This window comes from Lynx canadensis, chromosome C1, assembly GCF_007474595.2.
Source record: "Lynx canadensis isolate LIC74 chromosome C1, mLynCan4.pri.v2, whole genome shotgun sequence".
Taxonomy (NCBI): domain Eukaryota; kingdom Metazoa; phylum Chordata; class Mammalia; order Carnivora; family Felidae; genus Lynx; species Lynx canadensis.
The window spans coordinates 79105459-79124456 of record NC_044310.1 but is presented as its reverse complement, the minus strand read 5'-3'; the positions used below and the strand labels follow the sequence as shown (position 1 = coordinate 79124456).

At 50.1% G+C, this 18998-nt stretch overlaps 1 protein-coding gene across 5 annotated transcripts in view; it reads left to right on the top strand.

The window, feature by feature from the left end:
• Positions 1–18998, top strand: part of BCAR3 (BCAR3 adaptor protein, NSP family member) — a 113789-nt gene that overhangs the window by 73570 nt on the left and 21221 nt on the right. For 2 of the 5 annotated variants that reach the window (XM_030326233.1, XM_030326234.1), the window contains 4 exons: positions 8274–8402; positions 10970–11412; positions 15110–15213; positions 16307–16959. In XM_030326233.1, the coding sequence (XP_030182093.1) occupies positions 8274–8402; positions 10970–11412; positions 15110–15213; positions 16307–16959 (1329 nt within the window). The other 3 variants (XM_030326236.1, XM_030326237.1, XM_030326238.1) reach the window with 3 other exon arrangements.

Below are 18998 nucleotides of genomic sequence, written 5' to 3'. Positions count from 1 at the left end.
ATCAACTTAGAACTGAAATAAAGAATAACCTGTGCATGAATAGAAATTGGTTGTTCCAACTCCTAGCTTTTTTGTTCCATTAGAACTAAATTCTCAAAGGCCAGATACCTCTAAAACCTTCTGATGGATTTTATAATTCTTTTTTTTTTTAACTCTTTAGTGAAGCAACTTACTATTTTTGCAGCCAAGAGTCCTCTTTGAAAGGGTGTTCAGATTCTACATTGTTTCCAGCGAATGCCCGCTGTGTGCCAGGCACGGTACTGGTGCCGGGTGCTCTATGTGCCTTAGATCAGGTCGTCCTGCGAAGTGAGAACTCTTACTCGCTTGGTGCATACAGAAACAAGTTAAGCGAAGTCTAGAAAGATGGCCAAGATTCCCTGTTCTTGAGCAACCTCCAAATGTTCTTTTTCTCCCCACCCAGTGGCAGGAAGCTGCCACACAGAGGGTAAGAAGGCAAGCTTGGCTCCAGTCAGTAAGTGTTTACGGGGAACCCGCTGTGTGCCAGGCACGAGGCTAGGCTCTGGGAGCCAAAGGGAAATATGGCGTGGCCTCTGTCCTCAAAGAGCTGTGTCCCGCGGACCGTACTGCCTCATTGCCCAGCATTCATTAGTGGATTCCCTGCCCCGCTTAGATAAAAACGGATTGGCTTAGTTTGGCCTTCAAGGCCCCTGCCTGCCTCATCCAACTCCCCTCCCTCTTCTCCCCATTGCCCAGCCTGGGCTCCAGCCCCTGCGTCGTTAGAACCTCTGCAGGTATGTCACTGCTGATTCACAGACCCCCACTGCAAAACGGCCGTGCCCTGGCCCGTCTCCCCCACCGTCAAGCCTCTACCAGTTATTTTGCAGATATCCACAAGGGGTCCTCACATAGGCATCCATCCATAGCCCTTGTGAACTGGGCCTTCTAGCAAATTCAGACCTGGATCCCGGTATGCGGTGTCCGTATATGGCAAAGGTGGTGGTTCACTTCACTGGGGTTAAAAGAAAGGCATTCAAAGCTGAGGGGTCTGGGAGGATAGGGCATGAAAGGGTCCGTGTCCCTCATGAACCAGGTCTGAGCCCTGGGAAAGTAAAAACCAGGCATCAGAGCCCATCAAGTTTTTTGTGGGGGTGCTAAGAAAGACTCTGGATCTCATGTCAGCCCTTGCTAGGGCACCCCTTGACTAAGGTCTCCAAGCCAGGAGTGTGGGATAGTCTGCGGCATGTAAGTACAGAGTGTATGACCAGAGATGAGGGTAGGGAGATTGTTACGAGGCCATTGCAGAAGTTCTGGGACAACAGAACAGAGCAATCTCAGTCGGAATCAGAGTGGGTGTCAGTAAGGGATAGAATCAGGAATTTCTTGACTGATAGAAGCCAGTGTTGAGGGTTCGGGTGAGGGTGAGTTTGGGTGATGAGGACAGAGGAGGTGCCAGTGACTAGGAAAGGGGGAGAGAAACAAGCTTTGCAGAGATGAATTCCATTTATTCATACTGACATCCAAGTTCTAGAATGGATTCTGGTCAGTATCCCTGCCTTGGCACCCACCATATGGGCTTGCGATAGAGATTTGTCCATCATCTGCACACTTCACAAGTCTCAGAACTGGCCTTGTGCCCCCAGCCCCGGCCTGGCCATTCTGCCTACTGCACCTGGATTACTCTGTCTAAAAGCATCTTTTTTTTTTTTTTTTTTTTTTTTTACCTTTTGCCTTCCTAGCCAGAGATTTTCAGTGACACTCTCTCCATCTAGAGTGTGAAGGTTTAGTCCCTCAGCCTCCAGTGTCCTACTCCCCTCTATCCAATCCTGCCCTCCTGGGACTAACTCTAGCTGGGTCAGCCAGTCAGCCATGATGCCCAGGAAGGTGGGGTCTGAACCACATGCTTGGAGAAAAGATGGAGTGTGTGTGTGTGTGTGTGTGTGTGTGTGTGTGTGTGTGTGTGTAAAACCTCTGCTTGCTTCAGACCTCCTCAACCAGAACCTCCATCTGACCAAACCCAGCTGCTCTTAGCTCAAATGCCCTAAATATCCTTCCTCTTCTCAGGTTTTATCTTCAGGGTCCGATCCTGATCCCCCCCCCCCATGCTCTCATCCTACCCACCCCCGGCCCCTCCCACGGCATGGGGCTTCAGTGACTTTTCTCATTTTGACAGGGGAAAACCTAAGGACAGCGAGGCAGAGTAACTCAGCCAGGTTCCAGAGCAGGAAGGCAGGGATAAGATCCAGGCAGTGCTTCTCCAGAGCTCAGGGATGAGTTTAAACCGTTTCTCTGTGTGTGGTCGTCCAAGAGACTGTGCCCTCCTAAGGGTAGGGACCAGGGTGTCATCCCCCGCTAGCAATTAGTTTGGCAGATTGCTTGGTCATGATTGCTAATGGCCATGAAACGGTGCTTTTCCAGTCTTTCCCTTTCTACCTTTAGCCCCTGGGACTAGGGACAGGATCTTTCCTGGTGATTTGCACAATTTAAAATTCTGTGGGAACTGGGAAGGTTTTCTTAGAGAGAGGGACAGAGTAAAATAAATATTAATTATAATGCAGATGACATCTTTTTCTAATCCTCTCCACTGTCTCCTACATACAAATAAGTGTCGTGCCTTCTCTGGGGTTTTCCCACAATTTACTGCATGCACACCCTCCCTCGTCCCCAAGCTTAAGAACACAGACCTCCTCCGAAGAGGCAGGGTCCTATTGTTGTGCCTGATTTGAAATGCAGGCTCTAATGTCAGGCAGCCCTTGGGAGAAGAGACCCTGGGCTCCTTTCCTCCTGGGCTGGAACAGCTTTTTCTTTCTGGGAAAACTGTTGAAATTTGGGTTTCCGTGTTAATCAAGGTTCCCAGCACGTCTGTGGAACTGGCTCAGCACGTCCAGAATATGTTTTCCAACCATCTCCCGGGCCCTGGCTATTTCAGCCTGTCAAGAACAGACTTGCCGGGGCTGTGTGGGGCTGCAGAGATGTTCATTCCAGATTCAGAGTGATAGGCATGATTTTTGGAGCCGGCCGCAGCAAGCTGGGACTGGTTCTGGCGTTGTAACTGGACCAGAGGTGCTGGGGCAGGCGGGCTGTGCGAGGCAGCCGTGGACATTCATGCAGGCAGCCGGCTGTTTTCCTTCACTGCTTCCCTCCCAAACCCCCAACCCCTACACATCCATGCACCAGACTGAAAACACCTCTGATGTGAACTGTCCCTTTTATCTAACCAGATGAGTAGCATTCTCATATGTCTGTCATAACAGGTAACAGTGCTGTGTCCTGGGTTATGTTCTAAGTGCTTTACGGATATGGATCCCTTTCATCCTTACTAACACCCCATCACAAACTGTTAGCCCCATCTCTGCAGACCGGGAGCCTGAGGCTTCTGCAGAGCAGTAAAGTTATTTAAGCAAAACCACACAGCCAGTCAGCGGCCAGTGGCCTGTAGATGGAGGGCGAGGGCCGGCTATGCTTAAACACCGTGCTGTAACATCTGTTGACATCAGGGTTATTAAAATGCTGGCAGTAAGGAAGATGTAGCTAGACTCAGATTCCCCTGAAAAGCAACAATTATGGTAACTTAGGAATTTTCTAACTAAACTTGAATTTGGGTGGACAAGCGTGGGCCTCCTCCACCCCCTGCATTTGCCTGAGTTACCAGTTTACCCGCCTCACCCCAGACCCCAGAACTAATGGCTGAGAGAACACGAAATTTTAGAAGTGGAGCCATGTGAGTGGGAAACCATGATATAGTAGTTACTAAGCTTCCCTCCCTTTCTTTACTGCTCAAATTACTACTTAATTTGTGTACATAGCACCTTTTCTTATACCCTGAGTCCCCCCAAAAGAACCCTTCAAATTTCTGGTGGGTGCAATTCAGGCAGGCCACAGAACAGGAGACATGGGACCTGCCTGCGTCTTTCTCTCGTGGCGGCCGTGGGTGGACGTGGTGGCTCGAATGAACCTGGCAAAGCTCATGGGCAGAATGTTCTTGAACCAAACCCGGAAGCATCTCTTTCTCTGGAGGGTACACCCCAGCTACTGTGTAGGGTGGAGCTCAGGATGGAGGGATCCGGAGCCCCCACTGGAGCAGAAAAACTCGAGTCAGGGCCAAGCCTCTGCCACCTCCTTTCCTTAAGATAAGAAGCTCTGGAAACAAAGAATCAGACCTGCCTTCTAGGAATGAAGTTCAAATTCAGGGGCAAATAGCTAGAGAATCTGAGCATGGAGAAAAAGTCGTGTTACCATGATGTGGTTGTTTATACCTTTTATAGCATCTTTGTGAGATACTGATCGTTCAGGAGTTTTCTTGCTGGTGGTGGAAGAACATAAAATCCAAAGGGCCAGTGAGTGCTGCATTTCCATTCAGTGGAAACTGTCTGAGAGAGCCCAGATATATTGTACTTGCTCTGGGGTGTCATGATGCCCTCTGTCACAGATGCCCGCTATCCCATGCTAACAGAAAACTTGAGAATGATTTGGGTCCAGCCAGTATTTGAGGCACACTGAATTCAGAAGACGTCTGCAGAAACGAATGTGAAAGAGCTGGAAAGTATGAACTGGGAGAAAAGTCTGTAGGAACTGGGACAGATTAGTATGATGTGCTTGGCTGTGCTTTCCCAAGATTGGAAACCACTGGATTACTGGGACCTGTACTTATTCTTCCGGCCCCTCTATGATGCATAATGCTGGGCCGTGCGTGAGATAGCAATGCATGTGACTGTGTGTGAGCAGGAACTTATCTCTTTTGGACTTTGCTCAGAATGTAATCTAAGGCAGGCCAGGAGGATCCTTGGGTCACTAGTGGAATCAGTCAGAACTTCAAAGGGGTGGCCACACCGATGGGGTAAAACCATTGCCAAGGGCAGAGGTACTCCTGTGTTACCCTAAATTGCTAGAGTTTATTTTGTGGCCCCCAAAGACCCAGAAACTTAACTGAAATGGCTGCATTTCGGGGCAGAACCTCATCTTTCCTCCAGATGGCAGCAGTTAAGTGGAAGGGTACACTGTTGGTACATGTTCTAGTTGTTTGGGGCAAATTGACAGAATTCTGCCAAATGTCCCACTCCCATGGTTGGTGACCTTTCCTGTGAAGCACGAATGTCATTCTTTTTTCTTTCTTTTTAAAGCCTATTTATTTTTGAGAAAGAGAGTGCTCATGAGCCAGGGAGGAGCAGAGAGAGAGGGAGGGAGAATCCCAAGCAGGCTCTGAGCTGTCAGTGCACAGCCCGATGTGGGGCTCCATCTCACAAACTATGAGATCATGACCTGAGCTGAAACCAAGAGTCGGACGCTCAACCAACTAAGCCACCCAGGCGCCCTGAAGAATACCATTCTTGGTCCCCAAGGAGCACAAATATCAGTCACGGTGTTCTCAAATATACAAATGGATACGTTTTGCCAGATTTTCCTACATGGTCACCTCTCACCAACCATGAGTATAACAGTACTCCTATATAGTGGCACAATCATAGCTGGTAAGGGCAAGTCTCATAAAATATAGGCCCTTAGGAAAAATAATAAAATTTGCAGTAATCTGTGTGACTAAAAAGAGTTGTGAAATTTCTAGAAGGCATTCACCCCCCCCCCCGCAAATAATCATGAGGATGGGCATATGGGGGTGACTTTTGAATTGCCTTGTTCACCTAGCCGTTTGAGACATGGTGCCCACAGCATCTGCTGAGGCAGAAGCTCCCAGAAGCCAACCTGGCTCTTTGTAATGTAGTAGAAACAGCTGTCACTGGCTTGAGATGAAGACCCCTTGAGATTTTTTGCTAGCTCTGGATCTGTCTCCCTCCATCCCTCCCTCTCCTACCCTCCTTATCTCCCACCCTCTCCCCACCCCCAAACCATGAATCCAGTCAATTGTGTAAACTCCTAACTTTTCACAAATTATGCAAGAGCTTAAGGGCATAGTGTTTGAAGTCTGGTGTTCTGTCTCCAGGGAGGGTCAGTCTTACTGGCCTCCTTTCCTCTCCTCCCTCAGTACTTGCCTGTAATGCCCTGTCATGCCCCATCTCCACAGTCCACAGCAGGGGGAAGAACCACAACTGTGGTTTTCCTCTAAGGAATTAGAGTAGAAGTAACAAGATAGCAGAGTTTATATTTTTGGTAACAAATGTAAAGCAGGATTATCTCAAAATCTGGAGTGAAGGATTTGTTTATAAAATGCTAAGAAATCTTGCTGTTTATGAACGATGCTAAGGAGAGAGGGGGTAACGGGAAGTGGCCTGGGTATTGGACATCAGGAAGGAAGGAGAATGTAAAGAGAAATATGGGAACAGCTTATTGGATCTGGGTGAGTGCAGTTTCAGCGGAGGGTGACACAGAGGGTATGGCTACTGGTGACCGCGTTTTCAGAGCTCAGGCCAAGAAGAAGTGGGCCCAGGCACAGCACAAGGATTTAGGTTAGATGTAAACAGACTGTCGGGGGGGCTCAAGAGAGGCTAGGGTCACAGTATCAGTTAGGATTTTAGTTCAGCTACCAGTGACAGGAGCAACCAAACTAACAGGCTTAAACGAGACAGAAGATCACAAGGAAGACCTGGGGGGTGGGCAATCTGGGACTGTTGTGTTGACCCCACTGGGGCTTCTGCTCCCCCATTTGAAGGACGTGGCTCCCTCCTCAGGTTCCAGACGGTGCTGCCTCTCCAGTTTAGAAGTCCCACTAAGCGGCATTGTACCTTCCCTTGGTCAGAATGTGGTCATGTGGCCAAGTGCCTACATTAAGAGACGGAAGTTGAGGAATGACATCCTTTAGTTGTGTGGCCACATGCTCAGCTGATAGGGAGCTTCAAATAATTTGAAGAGGAAAAGCTCCATAACTAAGAAAAGGCCCACACAGGCCTCACCTTAGGGTATTTGCTCATTCGGTGAACGTGGAGTGCCTAATATGTTCAGGCATTGCTGGAGGGCAGTAGGGAAGAAGGCAGATGGGTTTCTGCTCTCATGAAACTTGAAATCTACTGGGAAGCAAGACAGACAATAAACTACCAGTAGATGTGGCCTGGTTGACAATCTGCATTCTGTACTCAAGTCTTTCCAGTGAGCTGTCTTCACATGTACCCGTACATAATTAATGATCGATGGCAAACATCACTGCTAATGCCTGCGGGCATCTAGGTCAGCGAGTGTTGGCATCTCTTTGATGCAGGTGTCTGCGCTGTGAGGAGGAGAGTGGGAGAAGGAAGCAATTAGTAAACCAGAGCCCCACTTTGAGAGCGGCCCTGCATCCTGCAGCCAGGGCCATCCTAGGCCAACGTGCTCACAGAGACTTGAGGATAAGAATCCGGGTGTAAAATCCCAAGTCTGTTTCCTTTTTCTTGGGTGGAGAAGGATTTGGGCCTCTTCCTTTGCTAAGGTGCAGAGCGCGTGATGAAGATAATTGGGTGATCCTTTTGAGGCCAAGCTGGGGAACTTGGGAGAACATAAGGGACATGGTTTTCCTGCTCCCATGACCTGAGTGATCCCTGAGCCGGGTTTTGCTGGGAACTGGGCAGGTGTCCAAGTTCAGTTCACATGTTGAAAGTAGGCGTGGACTCTAAATTAGACCTGGAGGCAGTGTTGCCCACCCAGACTTCCTGCCCTGGCCACTGCGCAGTGACCTAGATCAGTGATTCTTAAACTATCCGAGGCGAGGGACCAGTTTTTTTTAGGTTTCAATTTCCAGCCTGTCATAAAAATGAAATATTAGAAAAATGAAATGAAAAAGACATACAACAACCCAAAGTCAGACTTCCGTTATTAGATTTGAGAGACATAAAATTCTTCTGTCCGATTGCTCTGAAAGTTTCTAAAGGCTAACTCAGTTCCTGAATTGAAGTTTGCCAGTAGCAAAGAATTCAGGGCCGCCCCTCTCAGCCTGGGGACTGCGCTTTGGGCAGCAGTGTCCTGCGGGCTCAGAGCTGTGAGTCAGTTGAGGACTGCTGTCCTTCCCAGCTCCGTGGGAGGATGGTTCCCAAGCACAACGAGGAAGCTCTCAGGGCTCGTTTGTGCCTCCTTCCCCGCACATGTCTCTCTGGTGCCCAATGCCCATCTCCCCTTGTCTTTGCTACCTGAGCCGACTGATAAAAGGAACATCTTGGCCCCCTCTCCCATCACAGTCCCGGTGTGTAGGTGAAAATTTCGCTACATTCTTGCAGCTGGAGAAGTGAAAGGTCACAGCTAATTGTAATCATTATCCAGGCTCCCCTACCTGAACAGGGCTTTTGGCATATCCTGGGTTGGTTAGCCAAGCGGCCAAGTGCGGGCGGGAGGGCCTCTCCAGCCGGCTGGCCTGGCCGACCTGGGCAGGGTGGGAGGTCACCGCTGCCCCTGTGTTGCAGTTCTCCAAGGAGAGGCACGTCATGGACAGGACCCCTGAGAGGCTGAAGAAGGAGCTGGAGGAGGAGCTGCTGCTGAGCGGCGAAGACCTGCGCAGCCACGCCTGGTACCATGGACGCATCCCCCGCCAGGTACCCGCTCTCTTCCTGCCAGGGCGCGCCCCACCGTTCTCAAACACCAGCACGCTGAGAACCCTTCCGGCTTACCCTCCAACGCCATGTCAGAGTCGGCCCCAGTTTAGCCAAACAGATAGAACACCCTAGCCCACAGAAATCGAACTTGGGCCTGTCTCCCAGGAGATCGCCGGGAAGAACTGAGGTCAGGAACCCACAGTACATCTCCACCTGCCCGGGAAGGGGATGGAGGAAAGGCAGGTGTTCCTGTGGTCCACAGACCCGGAGCGGGCAGGAGGCAGTGGCGGCAGGGTGATGACCCCGAGAGGTGAGGGGCCAGCCTGTGGTTCAGATGATTGAACTCATGGCCGGCTGCCGGCTGCCTCATACCCTTTGAACCTGCTTCTCTTTTAAGACAGTACTTTAATTTCAGGTGAAGAGAGAGTATCATCAGGGCAAGTGGCACAGAGCAGCAGGGCCACCAGTACCCTAGTGGGGCCAGCAACTATTTACCCTCCAGCCCTCCCCTACCTGGACCCCTGTCCTGGAGATGGCAGGTAGAGGAATTATACCAGTGACCACAGCGTCCTGGCCTAGGATGTTCTCTGTGTGACTATCATTTGGGTGATAGCTGTGAATAATGTGGGGTTTTTGCTTTGCTAAACAGTTTAGAAATTGAATCGCTTCTCGGCCTTTTGGCTAAGATCAAGTGTAAACAGTTTAGAAATTGAAAAAATATAAGTCCAGAATTAAGGTGTAGAATTTCTCTTGGGTTTTTATTGGAAGCTGATCTGGCCAGTCATTTACCCAGGACAACATGACAGGAAAGGGGCGGTGGTGGGGGAGGGGGGGGTGTGTGGAGGGCATCACATGGTGATAATTTTTTTTCATGTAGCAGATGCCTCAGCACTATCAAAGAAATAATCCTTATTCTAACTTTTTGTTTTTAGTTTAAAATTGATTGTAGAAAATGCAGGGAGTAAAACGAAGAAAATTAAAAACTCTCACCCATAATTCTCCAACCTGGAGGTAACCACTGTGAACCTTTTGATATAAAGCCTCCTACGAGGCTTTGCAAGTGTGAGATCATACTGCATATACTTTTGCAGCCCACTGTCTTCATTTACTGACATATCCTGGGAGTTTTCTGCTGTTATAAAATCGTTTTAAAACCATTCTACACTGTATGTGTGTCCATCGTATGGTGCTCTGCTATTTAGTGGGCACCCTCACCAACACCCTGTAAGATAATGACTGTGTTTATCACTGTAATTATTTCCTCAGGCCCCATTCCAAGAAGTGCAATTTCTGTGTGAAAACAAATTTTTAAGGCCAAGATGGAATTTTAAAGTAACCATGGTAGCGTGCTATTCTAACTGTTCCAATGTTGGGATATCCTGGAAAAAAATGTCAAAGTTTATAAAACTCATGACTGTCACCACCGTCCTTCTCTTTTTTGTGATCACAAAATTTGTTTACCACTTACAGTGAGTGTAAATTTTCAGTCATACATCATTTCAGGTTGTATAACTGAACACTGTGACAATAAGGTAGTTGTAGCTGACACTCTACTCCTTTAAATCTTCATCGATACTGTGTAGGTGATACTATCCCTGTCCCACAGGTGATGTAACTGAGCCACAAAGAGATTATGTACCTGGTTCAAAGTCACTCAGTAGAGCCAGAATGCACAGCCAGGCAGTCTGGCCACAGGAACATCTGCAACACAGTAGAGATTTTCCTTTGGCAACACAGTAGAGATCAGCATCCTCATAGTTAATAATAATATTTAAGCACCTACTGTGTTCTCGGCACTGTACTAGTGCTTTGCATATATTGTGTATGCAAATATATAATTCTCCCTATAACTTTGTGACGTGAGACACTGACCTGACTTTGCTACAGGCTCTCCAGCGAGTGCTGTGCCCAGAACCACACTCAGGTCTCTGATTCCACAGCCCCTGGCCTCCACCAACGTGTGGACCTCTCCTCCCCATCCACCAGGCTCCTAGATGTGGACCAAACTCCCTCCTCCCCTTGCTGGGGGTGGGGAGGGATCAGACTCCCTAGACATGAATTTTCTGCTTTGTTTTATTCTGTGACTTTACTTGCTTCGGGTCTGCCTAAATGTCATCTTCTCATGAGACCCTCCTGATCACCCTGTTGCAATGAACGGCCCTCATCCCTTCCCAGGCACTTCTTATCTCCCTTCCCGATTGACTTTTTCCTTAACTTTACAACATCGGACATACCATACCTGCTGCTTGTTTATCTTCACCAAAGTAGCAGCTCTCCACTAGATACAGGAGCTCCGTGACAGTGGAGACTCTACTCTGCTTCACTCACTGCTGTAAGCCCTGTGCCTACAGTAGTGCCTGGCACACAGTAGGTGGACAGCACGTAGTTCTTAAGAGAATGAATGGGTCTTCTAAGAATTTGACGTTGTAAAAATAAAGAGCCAACTGAGCAAGAAGAGACACAATACCGTGGTCCGCCGCTGGCCCAAAGAAGTGGAGAGCAGTGCAGCTCTTAGAAGGAATGAATGTGCGCTTGCCTTTTCTACCCCTCACCATTTTGTCCCAAAGGTGTCAGAAAACCTCGTGCAGCGAGATGGCGACTTCCTGGTTCGTGACTCTCTGTCCAGCCCCGGAAACTTTGTCCTGACCTGTCAGTGGAAGAACCTCGCTCAGCACTTCAAGATCCACCGGACGGTCCTGCGGCTCAGTGAGGCCTACAGCCGCGTGCAGTACCAGTTTGAGACGGAGAGCTTCGACTCCATCCCTGGCCTGGTGCGCTGCTACGTGGGCAACCGCCGGCCCATCTCCCAGCAGAGCGGAGCCATCATCTTCCAGCCCATCAACAGGACGGTGCCCCTGCGGTGCCTGGAGGAGCGCTACGGCACCTCCCCAGGCCGGGCCCGGGAGGGCAGCCTGGCCGAGGGCAGGTCCGACGTGGGCAAAAGGCTGAGCCTCACCATGGGCGGCCTCCAGGCCCGGGAGCAGAGCTCTACCAGGGGAAACCTCCTCAGGTGGGTCACGGCCTCATGGGGGTGGTGCTGGGACCGCGAGGGACACTCTGGACACGCCTGGGCTTAGTCAGCCAGATGAGGAGCTCACGCGGGAAGGGAAGAACAATAAAGGATGTTACTAAGAATGCCAAGTGTAATTGGAAAAGCTGTCATGGGGCAGTGCGTGATTAGTTCCCAACTGACTTGGAGCCAAAATTAAATGAGGCAGTTGCTGAGGAAGAGGGGGAGGGTTGGCCAGGAGAGATTTGGGAAGGAAGGAGGATTCTGGCTGGTCTGAAGGCTAGGGAAAGTTCGGATAGACGCTGCGAAGGGGAGGGCGGTCCAGGTGGGGGCTCAGCAGGAGCAGGTGTGTAGTGATAGGAAAGGACAAGAGTTCCTTGGGGTAGGCAGATCGGTGGGGCTCAAGCAAAGGGCCGTGTAAGGGGCTGGTAGGGGCCGGCTCAGGGAGGTGACCACAGCCCAATCACAGAGGCCTTAGAACAAGGCTAAGAGGTTTGAGGGAGCCTCAAAGACTCGACATGGTGAACAGGGTGTCCCGAGAATAGAACAGGGCAGCGATGTGCCAGAGAGGCAGGAGAGAGTTTGGAGCAGGAAGACCAGTTATTGAGCCATGGAGGGTCAGGTTGTGCAGGGGAAGTAGAGGGAGAGCCTGGGACCTCGGCTTCCTGGGACTCTGGTATGTGTGTTGGAGAATGGCAAGTTGGAGACCACAGGAGGGCCCAGAGAAGGGGTGGACCGCGGAGGAAAAACCAGTTGCCGCATCTGAGATACGACCATAGGCTTGTTGAATGCCAAGTGTCCAACAACATTTTGGGGGTTTGGGGGGAGAGCTCAGTCTGAAGGTGGATGAGAAAAGACCTGAGAGAGCTGGAGACATCGAGAGTCTGGGGGCTGTGGCCAGAACCTGGGCACAGGGGGAGAGAAGAGTCCAGAGAACTGGATGCCCAGCTGGGGCCCCCTGCCCTCCAATGCCAGTGGCACGTGCTGACAGAGGACCTGTTTCTCATGGAGCTGGGTGCTCGTGCCTGCTGTCTGACTGCTCCAGAGAAGGAGAGCAGGGAAAAGGCAGGCCCGGTAGGGTGAAGTCTAGCCCCAGCCGCTTGGTTACCCAGCTTCCCTTCTCCAGCTGCCTGGCATCTAAACTTACACACTTAAACCCACATGTTTTATTCTACTCATTGGTTTTCTTTCTGGACAGGAGGAAATGTCATAAACTGTAATTTGCAGACTGCAGAAATTCAGAAGCCAAGCTCAGAACTGAGTAATACATACCAGGTCGTGTGCTCCTAGGAAGCTCTGGTAGATGTTAGTCAGTGTCTGGCTGTGGACCCTGCCTGCCTGGGCACAAATGCCTGGTCCGCCACTGATCAAGCTATGTAACTTCTCCGGGCCTTGTTTTCCCTACCTGGAATGATGGGGCTTGTGAGGGTTAAATGATTTAAGACTTGCAAAGTGCTTAGAATGATGCCGATACATAGAGAGTGCTACCTAGGGGGTGCCTGGGTGGTTCAGTTGGTTGAGTGTCAGGTCAGCTCAGGTCACGATCTCACGGTTTGTGAGCCCCACGTCAGGCTCCATGCTGCCAGCGCGGAGCCTGCTTCAGATCCTCTGTCCCCCCACCCCCCGGCCCGTCCCTGCTCACACTCTCAAAAATAAACATTAAAGAAAAATAAGCGCCACGTAGGTGTTAGTAATCATAATAAATATGATTTTCTGGAGGGCAGTGGAATGTGGGACTCTGTTTGCAGGGAGGGAGGCAAGAAGTGACACAGAGAAATTCTTCTTAGTAATAAGAATGGACTTGAGATCCCTTAAAATATTAAAGGGGCACCTTTTGCTCTGTTTCTTTTGTGATTGTGAGGGTTGGCTGCTCAACTAACAAACAGAGAGTTAATGTCATGAACAGAGCCAGGGAGTTTTTGGCAAGGCACGGAATCCCTACCCAATGTGGTGCTGGGGAAGAAGGCCTGCCTCCTGGTCTACCCTCAGTGACTGGATTTAAAATATTAATTAATTAGTTTAAATTTATTATTATTACTTTTTTTTTTTTTTCCTGAGAGAGAGCAAGCATGGGAGAGGGGCAGAGCGTGCGAGAGAATCTCAAGCAGGCTCCACACTTAAGCTCGGAGCCTGGGGCTGGATCCCACAACCCTGGGATTGTGACCTGAGCCAAAATCAAGACTGAGAGGCCCAACCAACTGAGCCACCCAGGCGCCCCAAAATACAAATTTATTTAAGATAAATGAAAGAAAGACTGAGAAGGTCTCTTAGTCAATGAGGCAGGTCTAACAGAGCCACTTTTCTGTCTTTCTTCCTTGTTTTTAAGTTTGTTTATTTGGGGGAGAGAGAGAGGAAGAGAGAGAATCCCAAACAGGCTCCACACTCCTCACAGAGTCCAACACTGGGCGGAGATCAAGACCTGAGTGGATATCAAGAATAGGACGCCTAACCAAGCCACTTTTCAGGCGCCCCCAGAGCCACTTTTCCAATTGCCCATTGAAAGCACAGCTCCCTAAGCCCTGTCACTTCTTGCAGCAGAAGCGTCCACGGGTGGGGGTGGGGTGGGTTCAATAAGGAAGCACCCTGCACGGGGCCCTCCCTTACTCTCCCTTGCCCGCCCGCACCTTCCCTGACGTCAGGCCCGCTGGTTGGCTGGCTGGCAGTGTGCGAGCTCAGCCAGGTTGGGAGCGTCCCAGGTGGGCGTTCTGGGCCAGTGAAGTCTGGCTGCTCTGAAGATCACTGCATAAATACCGCCCGGCTGAAGCCACTGCCTTTTGGAATTTGCCCTCTGACCAGCCTTATCTCTGAGGGGTTGCTGGAATTTCTCTGTTGCTGGGAGTTTGGGGGGTTTTTGGTTTGTTTGCTTTTTTCCTTTGGTGCTTGCAAAGGTAGGAAAGAACATTGCGATTTCTGTAACATAAGCTTGTGGGAGGGCCGATGAAAGTTCATTACAACTTGGCTGGTGCAGTGCAGTCTCTCCTAGCAAAGGAGAGATTCTGCTTTTTTGGTGCTAGAGAAATTCCCAGTCTGACTAGGCAAGGGAGCAGAGGAGTGCTAGCAAATTGTGTGGAAAGTGACAGTCGCCTTTTCCCCGCGTGGCTGTGCTTGGTGCCTCCCAGCGCCAGCTTGGTGCGCAGGCTCGGCCCTTCCCCAGGTCAGCATAAGGTCGGCCGCGGGGCCCTGGTCCTTCCAGGATGAGAGTGACAGTACCCCAGGGTGATCCGGTGGGTTATCTGGGGGACATGGGGATCTGTGCTGACATGCAGACAGCCCCACGGCTCCCTTCCCGACGCCACGAGGGATGGTGGAAAATGCATTTTAGTTGAACAAGTCACTCCTCCTGGGTCTGTAAGTAATTTTAAGCTCTGTTAAAAGTACACATTCCAGTTCATCAGTTTTTCCTGAGACTATCGTGAAATCTTGACCCTGCTCTGCTCCACCAGATGGAAGGGCTCCGAGGCAGCAGCCCGGGAACTAACCGGATTGGCCCTGAGGACGTGGGGATGGAGCCCAGGGCACAATCCTGTGTTAACCGCCCCCGGCAGTCATTCCCCTCCAACAGACATTCCTTTACTGTTAGGATGTGCTGTACCATTCGCCTTCTAAGCAGTCATTTCTCTTAAAAACTTTCCATGACGCTGCCTGAAGGTTTTATGATTTAATGACACGTCTCTGTTCCACTGATCTTTTGCTTCAGAAATAAGGAGAAGAGCGGTAGCCAGCCAGCCTGCCTGGATCACATGCAGGACAGAAGAGCCTTATCCCTCAAAGCCCACCAGTCGGAAAGTTACCTGCCAATTGGTAGGTCTTTGGGAATTTTCTGGGAGGAGGGTGACAGTGTTAGCCTGATCTCCTTCAGGCTGTTTCCCTGCTCCATCCAGTCACCTGATTTGGGGACAACACAAGGCTCTGTGCCTCTAGGCTGGAGGGTAAGGGATTTGTAGAACTATATCCAGATGCGGATCAGCAAGCTGGACACTTCGTGTGTGCCAGCTCTTAAGCCTCATAACAACCCTTCAAGGCAGGAATGCTTATCCTCTTTTAGTTGCCGAGGAAACTGAGGCATAGAGGTTAAGTGACTTATCCAGAGTTATCCGTCTGGCAAGTGGTTAAGCCAGCATTTGAACCCAAGTTTTCTGACCCACGCCCATCCGCTAACTGATAGCCTTCATGACAAGTGAGCTTGCTGTCTCAGTGCCCTCCCTGGGCAGAGACCGGATCTCTGGGGCTGGGTCAGTGCTGGGGTTCCTGGAGGAGCAGCCATCCAGACAAGACCCCTTCTCCTCTCCGTTCTTTCTCAGCCAGAGGAGAGAGGAGGTGTGGGATATGGGGAAACCTCATAAGCAACTATATTAGTAGACCATGGATTATTGTTCACTATTTTCGTAACTGACCTTCCTTGGGACCACAAGGTGATTTTCCTAATGCCCCTTGGTGAACCACTTCTATGTGGGTTATCTCAGCATCTTGTCCTACCTTCCTGGGGTGTCTTCAGCTCTCTCTTGAAGCTGGCTAGATCCCACTGGCTGTGAGAGTGACTCAGGCCCTTATGCTATGTGACTAAAGACTTCTGTTTCTGAGGGCGAGACTAGATTACTCACTGCCCTCCAGCTCCACGTATTGTCCTGTTCTGACTGGACTAACCTTCTCTGACCATAAAATGACACTGCAGCCCAGCTGTTCGTAGAATCCCCTCAGAAGCAGGGTGTGGCCCACTGGCCCTTGAGATGCTTTAGATTGCCCTAGATTGGGAGCGGGACAGTCATACTGAGTTGCCTTTGGGAAGTAAAAAATCGAAACCCGAAGGCATGCATTGAGGGCTGGGGAGTTGTCACTCTAGTTTTGTTTTCTCTGTACAGCTGAGCTTTTCCTGACCCTCTCTTACCTTTCACAGGCTGTAAGTTGCCCCCTCAATCCCCAGGCGTGGACACAAGCCCCTGCCCAAACTCACCCGTTTTCAGGACGGGCAGTGAGCCCACCCTGAGCCCGGCGGTGGTTCGGAGGGTCTCCTCGGACGCGAGGGCAGGGGAGGCTCTAAGGGGCTCAGACAGCCAGCTGTGCCCCAAACCACCCCCCAAGCCCTGCAAGGCACCTGTCCTCAAGGCTCCCCCGTCTCCATCTACCTGGCTCAACTCTGAGGCCAACTACTGTGAACTGAACCCAGGCTTTGCTGCAGGCTGTGACAGGGGAACAAGGCCTCCCCTCTGTGCCCAGGACAGCTACGTGGAGCTGCTAACGGCCAAGCAGAATGGGGCGCCAGGGCCCCGGAACTCTGGCATCAACTACTTGACCCTTGATGATGATGTTGGGGCTGGGCCTTGGGAGGCACCGGCCACCCAGAAGGACCAGGGGCAGGAAGACGAGGTAGAGTTTGTGCCGCCCCGACTGGAGACTGCCTCCTCATTCAGACCCAATGACTTCGAGTCAAAGCTCCTTCCTCCTGAGAACAAGCCCCTGGAAACAGCAATGCTGAAGCGGGCAAAAGAACTGTTCACCAACAATGACCCCAAGGTCATTGCCCAGCACATGCTGAGCATGGACTGCGTGGTAAGTGCCCAGACAGGGTGGGTGTTGTTCTGGCTTCTGAAAATTTGGAAGGGGGACATCAGGTTGGGCCTCACTCTACCTTACCCTTTAAGTGCTTGCTCATAGAAAAAGTCTGAAGATAACCTGGGTGGGGATTTATTTAAAGGGTGGGAAGCACAGGCTTGGGATGACCTTTGCCCAGGCAGGAAGCTTGTAAAAATCACCTTGGGCAGAGGGAGGGCAGGCTCCTGCCACGGGCCATGCCTCCCCCACTGGCTATAGAGTTCTCCCAGCTGGTGTTGATTTTGGAATTCTCCCCTGGCCTCAGCTCCATCAGAACTGGGAAAGTCAAGTTCAAGGAGAGTGGACTACAGATGAAAATGTACTTTCTGGAGTAGCAGAGCCTAGGTTATTTTTATTTTATTATACATTATATATGTATACACGTATACATATACACACACACACAATGTATATATTTCTTCTATTGTTACTAAAGTGGGCTTTAGAATAAACATTTTGAATTTTACCTTGACTTTTTCACAAGTAATATTTGCTCAATTTAGAAAAGTTATACAGATTAAAAGAAAAAAACTAAAATCACACAAAGTCTAGTTTCCTGATGATCACCACTGTTAACATTTACTCTGCAAACAGATATGTGTACATAATTTCAGGCATGTGTGTTTGTTTTCCACAGAAATGGCATAGGCCTAAACATATGATTTGATTGGGTTTTAGTTTTTTTCTAAATATACTATTTTAAACCCTGAGTCTTTGATTGAACATATATCATGACTGTATTTTCAGATAACTGAATATGTGTTTACATAATCAGTTTTGATAGGAGGCATATCTTTTAGATATGGGCAACTTTTGTTCATAGGTGACCCCACAGCAAAGTTATCCTTCAGAGGGATCTTTCTAGAAAACAGTTGTCTCAGGCCAGGGTGGGCTCAGCCTATCTCCCAGTATAGAGACAAATCCCTGCTTTGGAACAACAGGTGAGGCTGTGGTGAGATTTAAAGCCCTTATTTGTGTGTAGCTCAGTGAAGGCAATTAGCTTCAGAGTTCAGGGCCTGTTTAGGAGCTGAGTTTTCCTAAATACATTTCCTGGGTCATGAATCATGACAGGAAACTGGACTCTGAGCACTCCCCTAGGGAGTCCCCACTTGATGGGGCTCACAAGGCGGGTAGGACGCCTCCCAAAACAGCCTACAGGAATTTAAGGAGGTACTAGCTGTTCTGGGCTAAACAAACCCCTTCCTGAAAGTAGGACTGAGCCAGGCCTGAGAGGTGGTCTCTCCGTGTGTGTGTGTGTGTGTGTGTGTGTGTGTGTGTGTGTGTGTGTGTGTGTGTGTATTGTGAGAACATGAGGGGCCCTGGGGGAAAGATCCAGGAAAGGCGAAGTGCTGAAGAACAAGGGTTTGTTCACGTGGTTGGCTGGGTGTCCTTGGGCAGTGCTCACAGGTCATATTAAATCCTTACCTCACTTTAAAGTGAGCTAAACCCGTTTGGGCAGTAAGAGGATTTAAGATTCCTGTTCTAGTTACTTGACCCCGCCCTGGTACTCCAACAGGCCAGGAGTCTGGTACGCACCTGCCTGAGTTCTCCACTGAGGAAGCTCCTTGTGGAGAAATGGATCAGCCTAATTCCCAGGAGGGAATGAATCCTTGCCTGTGACCTCAGACAGGGCTTGGAGGATCTAGGAAAGTCTAGGAGGAGGTGAGATGCCTGACCGCCCTTTGGCAGGAGGGTCTAGAACATTCCTACCACCTCGGCAGCCATGAATCTAGAGCTTAAGTGTGTTCTCAGCTGAAGGAACATGAAGCCTGCCCTTTTTCCGGTTCGGTTTCTTTCTTTGCATTTTGTCCTCCTGGTTGGGCACCCCCCTCCCCATCTACCTTCAGGCACCCTTAGAACAAGGGCTGGATGGAGCCCCCTGGCGCAGTGAGGCGGAGACCCAGAGCAGGAGTCCGCTTCACTGTGCCCACCTTCATTTTCCAAGGACAGCACTGTTGATAGTGTTCCTCCCTTTCTCCTGAGTCCACTGCCATTTC